At 39.0% G+C, this 15,701-nt stretch overlaps 1 protein-coding gene across 2 annotated transcripts; it reads left to right on the top strand.

Moving 5' to 3' along the window:
- Positions 1–31: 31 nt before the first annotated feature.
- LOC131334415 (uncharacterized) lies at positions 32–14,978 on the top strand. Of its 2 annotated transcripts, XM_058369408.1 has the most exons (9): positions 32–549; positions 1,699–1,858; positions 1,973–2,034; positions 3,048–3,142; positions 7,869–7,982; positions 10,096–10,161; positions 10,584–10,681; positions 12,368–12,807; positions 13,279–14,978. In XM_058369408.1, exons 1-9 carry the CDS (start codon positions 195–197, stop codon positions 14,388–14,390), a joined length of 2,502 nt encoding a protein of 833 aa, XP_058225391.1. In that variant the 5' UTR covers positions 32–194; the 3' UTR covers positions 14,391–14,978. The 2 variants fall into 2 exon arrangements, with proteins under 2 accessions (XP_058225391.1, XP_058225392.1); XM_058369409.1 differs by lacking the exon at positions 32–549 and having other exon boundaries at positions 1,771–1,858; positions 3,059–3,142.
- The last annotated feature ends 723 nt before the right edge of the window (positions 14,979–15,701 follow it).

The following is a 15,701-nucleotide window of genomic DNA, read 5'->3' as shown; positions in this document are numbered from 1 at the left end:
TTTTCTCTCTCTCTCGTTTCGAACCAGGGCAATCAGATTCCACTTCTTTTTGTCTCTCTCTCACTCTCGTTTCGAACCAGGGCAATCAGAAATCTATAAATACCTCCGCTTTACGATCACTCTTCACCGCTCTCATCGCCGCCGTAACAGTATTCCTATTCCTCTCTCTCCCTCTCCCTCTCCCTCTCTCTAAGATGTCCAACCGACACGCCCACAGCAAGCACGACGAAACCAAGGGTTTTACCAAACCCCAATACCAAAAGAAGTTCGTCCCAAAGACCGCCACCTCCACGCCGACGCAGTCCCATGCAGCCAATCCGACCCTCTCCAACTCCCTCAGACAATCCGTTCCTCGCCCGCCGGACCCCGCAGCCGCATGGAGCGGCGGCAATTTCGTGAATTACTTGCCCCAGGACGAGGCGGTCGCAGCGGGTCTCGGTGCCGACGAGGGCGGGTTGGATCCCGTGGAGTCGCAGCGAGTCGTCGATCATTTGAACGGAGAGTTGTCCCGGTTGCTTAAGTTGAGCCCTAAGGAGTTCTGGAGAGAAGGTTACTACTGCAATTTTGAGATGTAGATATTATTTTGAGTTGTATAATTTCGTGACTGTGTTGCTTAACGTTTTGTGTCATTGTGGTTTCTGGTCCTGGGGGTGCAAACGAGCCGAGCTTTGGAGTGCTCTTGCTTGGCTCGTTTACTAAACGATCCAAAAACTTAAGCTCAATCTCAGCTCATCGAGCACTTAACGAGCCTCTTTAAACGAACCGAGCCTATACAAGAAGAGTTGTACCTATACAGGATAAGTTGGAGACAAAATAGATTAAGGTGATTTGGACATATTTACCGTAGACCTAATGCAGTAGTCAAGAAGAGTTACATGATAGAGTGGATAGTCTAGGCTAGGGGAAGAGGAAAACCTATACGGACTTTGGATACTGTGATACGAAAGGGTTTGGGCTTATTAAATCTAAGTGAAGAGGTAGCCCTAGACAGAGCTTGGAAAAACAAGATTCATGTAGCTGACCCCAGTTGATTGGGACACAAGGCTCTGTTTGGTTTGGTTTGGTTAAGAGTCATTTGAGTTGATTTATTAGGTAGTCTTATTGATGCGTTGTTACTTGGTGTTCTAAATGTCATATTTTGTATTGATTGCCTAGAGAGGTCTGAGTTCCTCGGATAAAATATATTTTGTTGTACTGGTGACATGTGGAAATATGTGTTTATGGGCTTGTGAAGCATTAAACTAGGCTTTTCTTTAGGCATGAGTCGAAAGGTTGTTCGAGTTTGGTTTGAAAATTTAATTAGCTCCGAAAATTTGTTCCAGTTGGGGATGTATATGTAACAAGCCAATCTCAATTGAGCTTTCAACAAGCCTAACACAAAACAAGCTAAAGCATGGTTCATTTAACAACCTACTTCATTGATAATTTGATAGTAGTCAGTCAATCAATGTGGTTGTGTGCACGATAGTTCATGTGTATTTGAACTCCCATTTTGTTGATGGAAGCATGGAATGGTTATTTGTGTGCATGGAGATGAAGATGTGTGAGTGTTCAATATGTTGAGAGACAACATAAATGACGAACTACTTGTGCAATTATATAATGTTGGAAAGACAATAGTGCTCTTGATTTATTACGAAGTTATTGATTAGTTATGCCATAGCTTGCATTCTTACTTCTTTTTCCGGTGCTTCTCAGTGGCTAAAGATTCTTCCTTGCATGGGTTTTTGGAGAGCTTCCTGCAATTTAGGAGTAGGTGGTATGATTTTCCATATCGTGGAGTAAAAGGAATAGTTGCAGGGATCATTGTGGGGGAATTTGAACTTAGCAAGCGTGTTTTCATGGTGTTATACCGCATGTAAGTTTCCTGTAACTTTTAGTCTCATTGTGTATCCTTGTTTTAAAAGGACTTTTTGATAATTGTGCCACTCCTTTTGGCTGGACTTGATTTGCAAATTTCTTTCTTTTGCAGATCTTCCAATCGGGATCCTGGTGCTAGGGCTGCTGATAGTCTCAGCCCAAAAGATCATGCAGGTGTTTTGTCTTATTTCTTCTGCTTATATGAGAACTTCTAGGTGACTAGGGAATTTAACTTGGCAGTTCATACGTTTGTAGAGTGTGGGCTTATTGGTGGTGGTTAGAACTGTAGTCACGTCGTTAATGCCAATATCTTGATTATGGTGTATTTATGCTGCTTTGTGAATGACATATATGCAAATCTACTGGCGTAGAGCCCACAGTATTCGAGCATCCGATGAGGGCAAATAACATGATTGAGGAATCTTTCCCAATGTTATTCCATGTATGTCAGCATTTGGGAATGTCCCAGATTTTTTGTACATATTGAGGTTGCACTTTGCGAAATTGTAGGGGACCTAGGGGTAGCACTGATAGAAGATAAGATGAGAGAAATTAGATTAAGGTGGTTATGTGTACGTAGATCGAGGATTGATGTGGTTACGATTAAGGGTAACACTAAGGGTAGTGTTAGACCAAAATTGACAATTTGACATCATAGGCAGTAGTTAGAAAAGGATCTAGGTTTTGGAATATCATGGAACATGATGCCCTTGACAGAGCTCAATGGAAGGAAAAAAATAGATCCATGTAGCCGATCCCAATTGATTGGGTCTTAAGGCTCTATTTGGTTTGGTTTTTATTTGCATCGAACGTTAGAAGTGGACATCAAATTAGATGTGAGAATATAGTATCCATACTATGATGTTAATCACGCATGATCTTTTTTTTGAAGTCTTAAGTTAGTAAATGTTTTCCCATTTCTTTTGATGCGCTATATTTCCTTCTTTAAAGAATCTGATTGTAGAACATTTGAAAGGGATGGATTTTTCTTCTTGTTATAGATTTTGCTCTTCTTCAAAGAATCTGATTGTAGAACATTTGAAAGGGATGGATTTTTCTTCTTCTTATAGATTTCGCTCTTCTTTAAAGAATTGATTGTAGAACATTTGAAAGGGATGGATTTTTCTTCTTGTTATAGATTTCGCTGTGTATTTCACAACCCTTTTGTTCACAAATTCGACTTATAGTTCTTTTGCAGGAAACAAACTTGCTAGATATGCCGAAGTTGTTAGATATATGTGCCATATTTGGTCATGAAAATGAAGATCTAGCCAGATCATTGGTAAGCATGCTCATTTATTCCTTAGTCTTGTGATTAGATTTGTTAAGTGGTGCTACTGTAAGCACATTAAATCAATTTATTTCTATGTTGTCTAGAGTTCTTTTTATTCCCTGCTGGAGCTTAAGATTTTCTTTATTGGTGTTCTATTTATTTACTTCTTGTCTACATGTGAGATGGTGGGTCAAGGGTAATAAATGCTTGTAATGTTTTCAAGAGGTTATAGAACGGAAGGCACGAGACACAATCATCCCAGCAGGTTGCAAGCTTTTGGCCACCCAAGGGTGTTAATCTCAAACCAAGCCTCTGCTTTTGGTAAAAAGTTGGCGTCTCAATAAGTTTGTTTGTGAGCCAATGTATAGGCAAAGATACAAGCATAGCATGTGTGCACCAATGATTAAAAGATTATTTGGTTGTATTGAAATTGCTTGGAGTTTTTAATAGGATGGCATCTCTTGCGTGCCATAAAGTTGATGATGGCGGTAGTATTATAGATGCTTTATTTGGACTTCACTTAGTTGCAACATCTTCCTGTTGGAGTTGATGAATCCGCTCCAGAACCTTTCTTCCATGCTTTAAAGAAATGCATACAAAAAGTATGGTCACCACTTCAAACCATAAAAAGAAAACATGATAGCCAAAACTTGACATCCAAAGTTCCAAACTAAAGCCTGTTGAGACCAAGGGGATATCAATCTAGCTAAGTAGAGAGGGGACAGCATAAACCCATTCCTGAATAATTTTCAGTTCGTTTTTACTACATGCAATACAACCATTCAGTTTTCTTGAATTTTTGGCGAACCGAAAATGGAATGTACACTTGCTAAAGACACAGGCCCATTGTTACGGGAAAAATAAGAGTAGACACATTTGGTTATTTCAAATCAAGGTTACGAAGAAGTGAAATCAGCAATACTATGATCTGCTAGTTAGATTTTGTCCTTTGCGATGTAGGAGACTTCTTTAAAGTAATAAAATCCAACAAATTCAACGAACCACCATCACCAATAATGGATCTCTAGGAGTGCATTTTTGCGTGAGGAATAATCACATTTTATTTATTTTCTTGTTGTATATGGAAAAACTAACATTATCAAAGAAAACCGAGTGCGAAAGATATTTAAGGTGGGAGAAGCCAACATAAAACCAAGATTGAACAAAGAAAGAAAAGTTGTTGTAAGTTGGGTTTCTAATATTTTTGGAAGCCGATAGATGGTTAAAATAAAAAAATAAAAGTTTTTGCTCAAGATGAGGTCCTAATTTCTCAGATACATATCCCAAATCATCTTATCACACTTCTGAACTTGCACTCTACCCACTAAAATGCAACATGCACCCGGCCTTTCATGCCTCAAGAAGGAAAAAGGAAGTCCAATTTATGAAAAGGGGAAAAACTACAATGCTCAAATACAAATCAACAAGTGAAAATGGGAAATGTGGGAGAAGTTACCTTAATGGCCTCAATAGCATATTGAACTTGAAGCATTTGAATTGAGAGAGCATTTTAGTTGAATAAACCTAATAAGTCATACAAACCCATTGAAGGTCTAGGTTAGAAACAGAAGAACAACAAATTTGTAGGGAAAATGTGATGACCATGTGGGGAAAATGTGATGACCATGTGGGAAATATGATATTCAAAGATCGAAGAATAGAAAATGCGGTATAAATAAAATTTTCAAATGTGAAATATACTCACAGGTTTGTGTTAACCAAGTGTTCCGAGATAAACATCATAAAATATTCACATACTGGTGACTCTAAATTGAAAATGACAAATTACACTAACACTTAAGGGACACCCCTTGGCTATTTGAAACACAATTTTGTCTTGAATGTGGTGTTTGTGTCTTTCTTTGATTTCGAAATTATTAGTTTGAAATACCAATTTTCATGAGAATTTTTTCCACAAAATGATGTAAGAGCGAGAGAGCATTTCATCCAATGTTTTACAAACTGGACTGACCAGACCGGCCACTTCGACCGTTTTAACTGTCGACCGGGCCTTGCTCCGGTCCGGACTAACCCCAAAACCCGCCTTGATTGCAAAACCTGCTTCTCTTGTCATCACCGCTTTAAATTGTCAGTTGAACTAGCAACCCTCGAAAACCGGGAGCACGTTTGTCGAGCCTTAAAGAAAATTTGAACTAGTTGAGGAGTGTACTCTACAGCTTTAATTGCATTGCCATAAGGTGACAATTGGTTGGACCACTGCTTTGAGATAGCCATTCAAACCTAATAAGCAGTTAATGCACCTTTATAGACTCAAGGACTTACTCAAAAGGTTTTGTTTCTACAGATTTGGGATCCTCTAAAAGGGGTTCAAAACTTGTGTATAGCTCAACTCCTTCCATTTCAAATTATTTGGGAATAAATCTATGTTACCTGGAACGCGGATTGTCCCAGTACAAGGAATGGGAACAAGGAATGGGAACGGGAACGCAATACGCCACATGCTTAAATTGTGGTACGATAGGGGTAGGCTTCTATAGATAACAAAAGCAGAACTTACTCTTCCAAGCGATAAAGATCAAGTGAAACTAAATATCGTTTGTCAAATTATTCATACAAAACACAATTCTAGGAGCTTAATGACTGGACTTTTTACAATTTATCCCTCCGAAATTTCACTCTCTCTATTTTAACCATTGTGAGTCGACGTTTTGGGGAAAACTAAGGGGATCGCTAGATTTACTGTTTTGGAATGGTAGTGTACCTTGTTTCGGAATGTTTGTACCAAAACGTAATTTGCTAGGGTAGTAGCGTTTTTTGGTAACATAAATTGGGATACATTTTATTCATGCCTTATTCTTCACATGTGCGTTTTGAGTAGTTATTTGTATATTCTGATTATATTTTTGACATAATTATGAAGTACGGTTTAATTCTAGTTTAACCTTAGTTGAACTAGTGACCCATCCACCCAAATCCTTTCCGTTTCATTCACCGGTCCGGTTTTTAAAACATTGATTTGATGGGTGGGAATTAGATTTGATCTAACAGCTGTAGCAGATCTTTTTCTGGCAAACATATACTGTTAGATTAGTGTTGGGATATTATGGATCTTGGATTTATGCATATTTTCAAAAGCTGAGCTTCCTTATAGATATAGATTTGTTATATTGCTCCTATAGATGCCAAACTTAGAATCTCCTAAATTCCTTCTCTCCCCCGTCCTCGCTCTTGCTCCCGTTTCATGCATTTAAGGCCTTTCCTATCTTGGTAGAATGAATTTATGACTTGTGGCTTCTTCCATGAATGAGATTTGATCTGATGGTGGTAGCACATTTTTCTCTCTCACACTTATTCCATTATTGTAGTGTTGAGATAATTTGGACCTTCGTATATATGCATATTTCCAAAAACTGAGCTTCCTTATATTTAGATTTGTTAGTGTGTGTGCGCTCCTATAGACACTGCCAATCTTAGAATCTCTTAAATTCCTTTGATCCCCTGTCCTCGCTCTTGATCACCAGTTTCATGCATCTAAGGCCTTTCCTATCTTGGTAGAATGAATTTGTGACCTGTGGTTCCTTCCCTAAATTACATAGTGATGGCTATAATGCCTTTGACAAGAAAATAGAAGCTTTTTTTTTGGTAAAAGCATTAAGTGGTTATTTCATGAATGGCTCTTCATCATTACAGTGCCTTAACGAACTTAAATTTTGAAATTCTTGGGTCTTCAAAATTACATCTTTTGTTACCTTATAGCCCCGCCTTACCTCCGCTAATATTTTAATACTGTAAAGTACCGTATCAGCTATTTGGATTTTGGAATGGATCAACTGCATAAACCTATTCTAAAATCTGGCTTAGGAAAATCTTTGCTTGATGGCGTGTGCTACATTCTCCTTACTCGTTACGCCTCCCTTGGTAAGAAATCGTAGTACAGGGGCCATAAGTGCTGAAACCATCTCAATTCTAACTTCATCTTGTTGTTTTTCGAGAGTCATTCAGTGCCTCAAATACGTTTCTCATGCCTTTTTGACTTCTAGATCAATGTTCTACTTTCAGTTAAATTCAGTCTGTAACTATGATATCCATTTTCCCTAACATCTTGTGTTCTAATTCATGGATACTCATCTGGATGGAAAAAAAAGGAGGTGTTTTATGTTTACCCCACGACATGATGCTAACTCCATGCTACTTTGCTATAGAGCCTTCTAATGGTTTGCCTCAGTTTCCTGTGGAAACCTCACCACCTCTTGATTGATGGAGCTAGTAGAGAAAGGCAACACTTTTCCAATTGATGTAATGTCCACTGGGTTCTGGTAGTTTAATCTCCAGTACTTTTTGACTTCAGAGGATAAAAATAGCTAACAGTTCTAGCATGTTAGAAGTAATAGTGGTTAAATGTAACTGGTCATATTCAAAATAAAATTCATGCTCTTGGTCGGCTTCAAGAAACAAATACTTGTTGCATAGTGCTTCACTTCTTGTTGGTTTCAGAAGTTCATGATGCCCCAACACCAACCATCGTCGGCCTATCCAGGGCCTATATTTGGTCGATTGACATTTTGTAAGTTTTTATCTCGTCGAATAACAGGGACTAGGTCTCCTTGAACTTTGGAAGTTGTAGTTGATCTTAATCTTTTTGCCTGTAGCATTAGCGAGTTTTGCAGGTTTTGGACTCTGTACTGCAGTTATTTTGGATAGTTTATTCTTTAAATCAATCCGTGGGTCCATAAAATTCCCACCTCCGCTTCATCTCATATGGTACATTTTGTAGGTTGAGAATGCTTTGAAGGCCCAGCCTGGGATCCATGATAATTTCACTGCTGCGGTGTCTCATTTCCTGAAAATTGTCCACACAATGGATCAGCGTTGCGGTGCATCTTTAGAGGTATATTTTCTCAACTAACTTGGCTGGACTTGTTTATTGGAGATGGATTCCTATTTGAGTTGCTGGTTTTTGAGATTTGATGAGTTCAGCTCTTTGCCGTCATTTCTAGCTTTTACACCTGCTGCCAGTACGGTATACTGCAGATTTTGAGTTAAAACTTAAAAGCATCAGGTGATTTGGTTTACAAGCAGTGTTTGAAAAGACGTTCTAGGTGGCTGCCTATGCACTAGGCGGTGCCTGGTCACCTCGACTAATGGTCAGGCATCACATTAGGCAGCCGCTAGGCGGGATTAGTTCGGTGACTAATCGGCCAGACAACGACTAATTGACTAGATGGGATTAGGTGGCTAGGCAGGATTAATGGGGGCTTAAATACATAATTTTCCAAAATTAAGGTGGTTAACTGTTAGTTGTAACATACTATAAGGGTTTTAGTGTAGTTTTTATAGAATATATGCATATAGACTTTACAGTATCACGATCTAACCTAATCGCTGCTACTGCTCGATCGAACTCTCTGTGGCGGTAAGCTCCTCTCTCTCGCGTTTGTCGTCTCTCTCTCTCTCTCTCAGATTGGGCTATGCATTCTACTTTTTTACTATAGCGGGTACTAGTGCTTGTATAGTTACATAAATGATTTACATATATGGAAAATGTAAAAAATAAAAATATGGAAAAACCGACCATTCTCTAGGTGCCAATTAATCGGCCTAGGCACTAGGCACCCCCCGCCACCCGACTAGCGCCTAGCGACTTGTAGAACATTGTTTACAAGTTAATTATTCGTATTATGAGTCATTTATGACCTAAGTGGTTTTGGGTTGAGAACACTTTCAATACCTCAAATATCCGAGTGTTAACACTCTGAAGATGTGATAGCTTGTGTACAATTTTAATTTTTGTGAAGTTAATTCTTTGAAAGTACTTTGTGCAATTTGTCATTTATAAAGTCATGGCAGATCTTAATGCTTTGTTTGGATTACTTTTTGAAAAAAAATTCTCAACTCAAACACTCATTACCCCTATTTTCTATCATTACTCACCCATATCTCCAATCATTATTTCCATTTCTCTCTCTGTCTCTCTCCAATCATTACCTCTACTTCCAATCATTACTCTCATTTATCTCTGCACTCATAACCCTACAAAATTTCTCAAAAATTTCTCAAAAACTCATCCAAACATAGCATAAGTTACTCCAGTACTAATTGGTGAGTGAAGAGCGAGTGCACTTATTATCGGAACCTGTCTGTTTTGGTGGATTTGGGTAATGAAATCAGTCTAGTGACTCTAGTTGGCTAAACTGAGGTGTACATGAAACCATGTGAGCTTAAAAAATCCTAAGATGTTGAATTTGGGTCTTCTGTGGGATTTCCTGATTTTGTAAATAGGTTGGGAACAATTTTCAACTACTTGTGCTCGAGAAAGACCTACTCCTCGTGGAAGTTTGAATTGGTCTCTTTCACTGTCAGATGTGTAAAATATAGTTTAATGAGGGCCAAAAACAGTTTTTGTTATTATTTCAGTTAATATGCTGATGTCTGAAGTATTTTACAATTTGATTTTGATTTTGATTTTGACAGGAACTCAAAGAGCAAAACTTGTAACTGAAGTGTTACGTTAATGTTCTGTAATTCCATCTATTGCATTGTTGCTTCCTTCACTGAAGCACCTTGCTGATCATTCAATTTTATGTGAAGGCAGAGGCTCTCTTCTACATGAGGAGATAAAAGTAGAATATTATTTTTGTAAAAGTTTAGTTGTGTCATGTCTTTGGATTGATGAGTTAGAGATAACTTTGAAGCTTCAAGACCTACCCCTGCGCAATGCACAATCAAGTCTATGTAATTCAGATCTTTATGTACCTTTCTCAAGTAGAAGTCCGGTAAAGTAATACTAATAAAATGATAGAAGAAAAAAGTGGCAACTTGAGGGTTGCTCTATTGTACGGTATGTACTAACTGTGCAACTAAGCCTAGATCTTCTTTTCTTTGTTCAATGATCAATCTTGGCTTAAGATTTTCTTTTGTCTTCTTCAAAGAGCTGCATTACAAGATCGGTCGTATTCTGGAGCAAGTCATGATTGACATTGCTTTCCCGGATTTACATGCAGGCCCTATTTTCTTCTCATGGTCGTGAAGATCAAGGATCCAATCGTCTTCATGCAGGTTATATGGAGGTTATTATCCAAATAGCTTATGCATGTTATTTATTGTCTCTGCTTTTTGGTTGATGTGAACATTGTGAAGATTATTTCCTTGGAGAATATATGTAATTTGTGTATTGTGCTTAAAACCTTCTCTTTTGTCTTAAGAGACCTGTGTTAAATGGTAACCCCATTTTGAGGGGAAAAAAAACTCTCTCAATTAGTTTACGCAGTATTACAAGATGAAAAAGGGGGAACAAAAATCCTTACTATGTGGATCCATAATGAAGGTATAAACTGGTTTTCTTAGTTATAAAAGCCACTGACAGATGAACCTTTGCAAGGAAATAATTTCCTAAGCTTACTGAGAGCGTCTTCTGACCTCTGTCTCTCATACTTTTCACTACAGATGTGTGACATTACATCTATGATATGAATTTTTCTGTTTTCCCTAGGTAATGGACTTCATCAATGACGCTATTGTTTCCATGGATGCATTTGTTAGTGCATACAAGCCGGCAGCTGTCTTTTTCTCCCACCCTGTTGAAATGAGGTACTTATGATTTACTTTAAACTTTTATCTGCCAAGGAAAAAGAGGTTTTTGATTGTTCAAGCTTGGTACCAAAGTAATGCGAATTGTATAAACGCACCCTTGCTCAATAGCTAGACTTTGTGGGTTGAGTTCTACATGAGACTGGATCACATGACCAGGTACCAAGGATGGGTGGGGTGCATATCTTTGGGTTCCATGTGACTGGAGCTACCTAGTGAGCATGTTGAGTGTTTGGGAAGGTATGAAATCACATCTATTGTGATGTGTGTGTGAGGACACCCTCACTTCAATAGCTAGCTTTTGGGGTTGAGCTCTACCCGAGACTGAGTCACAAACTAGCTCTTCCAGTTTCGGCTGTCTTTTTACCATACGTATTCAGAACAATCATGGTTTTGGTGTTTAGTTTTCATAAAACTGGGTCAATTGATGTCTAAGTCATTGATCAGTCTCGATCCTTTTGGGTGGGGTTGTTTGCTGGATCTGTTGTTGCTAATTTGTTGTTCAGTTAGTAATGTGTGTTGACCCATAACCTGACTACCTGAGAAATCGCGAACTGCATTTTTGTGGAATAGTCTGTAAGTTTAGTCATGTTAATGTCAGGCTTCTATGACAATTGATTATTCTTTTTATGCTGGATACCGGACAATTAGGTGGGCTGGTTTTGCTTGATAAGTTGTTTGATTGTCTCTTTATAGCAATGGTGCGAACTTGCGACAATGTAAGGACATATCGGCTTTTTACATCGTTATGTTTTTTTTGAACGGCTTTTACATCGTTATGTTAATTGTTTTTGCTTAGACAAGCATGTGTCCCAACTTCTGATTCATTTGTGTTTTGTGAGGTAGAGGACATTGTGGGAGTTTATTTTTGTGTGTTTGGGACGTCTTGGCCATTTCCACGTGCATTGCTTGCAGCGATGGCAAGAAGTAATGGGAGGAAAATGTAGGAGAAACGCTTGGTTGTTGGCTCTGCTATGCTTAAATGGGGATTAGTTCTGGGTGTAAAGAAACATTTGTATATTTACAAGGGTTACTTTTCGGCCATTTGCGTACCTGGCGATTGGGTGCATTCTAATTTGGAGCATTTTCGGAAACTGTTGAATAGATTAGATGCAAGGAGTTTATTGCATGTTTTCATAAGAGTTGGGTTTTTGCTTTTATTATGCATGCTTGTAAAAATGAAAAGACAATTAGTAGTACCTCAAATTTCAGAATCAGTCAGTAATCCTTCTTGTTGATCAACAATCTTCGTATATGAAGTGATGGAATCTAGGTCATCTAAGCCGATAATGTGAAAGGGTGGAAAATGAGGGGCTAACGGCTTTTACAGGTGTTATGGTTGTGCTTTGATCTCAAGATGGACAATATTCATATTAGGCTGTATCTACACACATTTTACTTTCAACAATTGCCCTTAGCAATAGTTTATTACTTGGTTGTGAGTTTTGTTTGAGTGCTAAAAGAAAGGACAGAATGGGAAATTTATCAAATTTTAGACATTGAATTCCGTAAATTACACGATTTGTGGGACTGCCAAAAATGGAATAAGGGGGTAACTTTATGGTACGGAGAGAGTAATATTTTACTAGTTTAATTTAGAAGGCCTATTTCTTGTTTGTTTCGGAGCTGTTGTCTCTGTTGAATTGCTAGCAAAGCACCATCCCATTAAATCTTTTGTGCATGCAGTTTCGGAAATGAGGATTTGCTTAGTACCCTTGCAAGACTACATGATTCGCTGCTTCCGTCTTTACAAAAGGGTTTCCGTATCATTTTCACGAAAGGAGACGAAGGACTTCAAGAAACATCTAGTGATATGCTTTCTCAAGTCACTCTAAGTTTGAAGATGTTATCAATGAGAATAGTGAAATTTGGCTGGAAATTACTGGATGTTTGCTATCTTAATCATGAAGTGTTTGAAGGAAACTTCCCTCTTCCAGCTCTCACTAAGATGTTCCCCGCAAAAGTAGAGGATCCTGTCATAAGGGCAGACATTTTGGTTCAAACTTTTAGGGAGCTAAGTGGAGGGTATTCGCATGTTCAGGAGGGCCAGAGCAGAGGAACCTTTCTGCAAAATGTTGAGAAGAATCACAAAATTATGGAGAGAATTGAATTTTTGCATAGTACAGGTATGTATCCTTATTTGAGAAGCAACAGTGAGGCTTTCGGTATTATTCGTGCTGAAATGCTAGACCGAAGAGTACTCAGAATAGAGAGAGACCAAATCTCTAGGCAATGTGATCCACTTGCTGCATGGTTTAAAAGTTTTGGTTATGGCGTTGAGTGTCATAGAGTTTGTGTCAAGATTGTCCTTTGGAGATATTTCTTAGGAGTTCTCCTCTTCTAAATCCTGCAATCTAATTTTGAAATAAATCTAAACCAATATAGATTGGGTCTAGCCATCGTACTGACCCAAAGATCCTTTGGCCCCACTTGCCTGGTCCTTCTATATCAGGGAAGCACTTCCAGATCTGAGGTAAAAAAAAATTGCAATGAGCTGTGAAGAGAAAATATACCATCATCTTTCTTTGAAGACTTCGTTTTTTTATTCTTGGGTATGTTGGAGAAACTGATTTTGTAGTTTATATGTTTTCATGCAGTATGGATTTCAATGGATGGAGAACAATTCCAGTATCTTTCTGGAATCATGAGCTATCCTAGGGAAACCATTACTAAGGAGAGACCTCCTGTGCCTAGCGCTCTGGCAAACACTAAGTTGCTGGTGGACGAAGACTCTGCAGTTGTCGAGTCCAAAATCAGTCAAATAAAAGATCTTTTTCCTGACTTCGGTAATGGCTTCTTATCTGCTTGTCTTGAAGTCTATAACCAGAATCCAGAAGAGGTGATTCAGAGGATTTTGGAAGGAACGCTCCATGAAGATCTACAGTCACTGGACACATCACTTGAGAGTGCTCCACCTCCTAAGTCAGCTTCTTTGAGCCGGAAGGATAAAGGAAAAGGAAAATTAGTGGAGTCAGTGCCACCGCCAAGGCCAGCTACAAATGTGATCCCTGCATTAAGAGAGCAACAAAGTAAGGGCCCTTCAGTTTCATCATCATCTTCAGTTGGGAGGTTTGTAAGAAAATCTACAATCTCCTCGCATGATTCTGAGACTTTAGAGTCCTCTAGAGATGAAATGGTTGTGGGGAAAACTGCTGCCCTAATCTCGCAACTACAACTCGAGTATGAAGATGAGTACGATGACTCTTTTGATGATTTGGGTTTCAGTGTTGCCGACTCAGGGGTGGAAGAAACTGAAACACTGGGAGAGAAACTAAATTCTAGTCGGGGGAAACCATGGGAAACAGAAACTGGAAGCTCTGCTCAGAGTGCTTCTAATTCTAATAAATGGGGCTCGCGGAAAACCCCTCAGTTCTATGTTAAGGATGGAAAGAACTACAGTTACAAAGTTGCGGGCTCCATTGCGGTTGCCAATTATAATGAAGCGGCTGTACTTAATCAAGCCCAGAGGGAAATGATCCATGGGCTTGGACGTGGCGGTAACCTTCCTTTGGGTGCAGCTAAGAGGTGGACAGAATCGAATGAGGAGAGGGAAGAGGAGGAGGAGGGCGATGGTGATAATAATGAGGTTGGAGGTAGAGGGAATCGTGGAAATCCGAGGGGTAGAGGAGGGAGGAGAGGAGGGGGACGAAACTTCAATAGGAAAGATAGGGCGATGAAGAAGCACTTCAGTGGAGTTTCTGGTTTTTAGGCATGCAGAGGAGAGAATAGAATTTGTATTTGTTTTGCAGATGAGAATTTTTTCAAATTGGATTACAGTCTATACATATAGGGCTATTAACAACTGTCCTGTCAGTTGTTTATGTTGCCGTCTCACCGCCAACATCATATAGGGCTATTAACATCATATGACCTGTCGGTGGTTGTGGTCTTTTCTTCTTTTCCCTTTTCAGAAGCTCTAGAATTTAACTTAGAGCATCGTTTTCGACTTTTTGTCATATATAGTTGCAGTGTCGTGCTGGAAAAAAGGGATTTCATTTTGTGTGGATGAAAAGAGTTTGTTCTTGGTCTTCTGTGTTATGTATCGCTCGAGTCATTGAAGTTCATTAAGCGAAGTTTGTGCAACGAAGCTTGAAAAAGAAGTTTGAAGTACAGGGAACCTCATGAATTCAAATTGGTGTTATAATCTCTGTTGGGAAGTCATGAATTTCATTTGACTGTATTATTGTCTGTACTATTATGCATCTTTTCATCTGAAGAGATGTGTTCCAGATTCTTCTTCTGTGCCATGAATATAGCATAGATTGCCCCTTTTTCAAATGTTCAAGCAATTTTCCCATCTTCACTTTTATGCTCTCATCCCCGATTCTCGTCCACAGATTTTAGTAATTTATATTGTTTTCGAAGAGTATTTTCATGCTTTCGCTTCGGCTTGTGCACCCGTGTCTTAGAAGCAGGCAGAGCGGGGAAAGGGTTTTGTTAGAGTGGAAAAGGTGCCAGGTAGCAGGAGTATCATCGTAATCCCAATCACCGAATTCACCGCAAATGAGAACTGTGATGCAACTTGAGCAATGTTCGAAGTTAGAAGTGGCAATCTCAACCCGAACCCAGTTGCATATGTCAATGTCCGCCCACTTGTAATCCTCCCATTTGTTTATTCGGCTGTAATTGAGTTATATTCTACAAACCCGTTGACAAATGGGCTTAAATAGTTAAACGGGTTTTATGTGGATTCTGACTGGGTTTATGCATATTCAAAACCAGTAAACTACTGTGCTTTGCCTCCACGCCATCCTCAACCTGTAATCGCTGATAGTTCGAAGTTACTATCATTTTCCTGTTCAATTGAGACTCTCTCTCTTTCTCTCTGTGTGTGTGTGTGAATTCTTTGCCCCTCCATCCATAATTTCTCCATATGCAACTCTCTGTCTATGTGTGTAATTTCAGTGTGGGCTAGTTAAGATCAATTAGGTAAGCTCCAATCTCTGCTACACATAAAAGTGCATCAACTTGTACAATGCTGCGAATGCATATATGTGCATGTATGTATACATATGAGAAG

Source organism: Rhododendron vialii, chromosome 7a (assembly GCF_030253575.1).
Source record: "Rhododendron vialii isolate Sample 1 chromosome 7a, ASM3025357v1".
Classification (NCBI taxonomy): domain Eukaryota; kingdom Viridiplantae; phylum Streptophyta; class Magnoliopsida; order Ericales; family Ericaceae; genus Rhododendron; species Rhododendron vialii.
Note: the sequence above shows the minus strand (reverse complement) of the source record. Positions and strands in the feature narration are given on the sequence as shown.

Coding starts and splice junctions, on each gene's coding strand:
- LOC131334415 (XM_058369408.1), top strand. CDS start 195: ATGTCCAACCGACACGCCCACAGCAAGCACGACGAAACCAAGGGTTTT. Junction 7,983..10,095: donor GTTGCGGTGCATCTTTAGAG/GTATATTTTCTC, acceptor ATTTACATGCAG/GCCCTATTTTCTTCTCATGG. Junction 10,162..10,583: donor TTCATGCAGGTTATATGGAG/GTTATTATCCAA, acceptor TGTTTTCCCTAG/GTAATGGACTTCATCAATGA.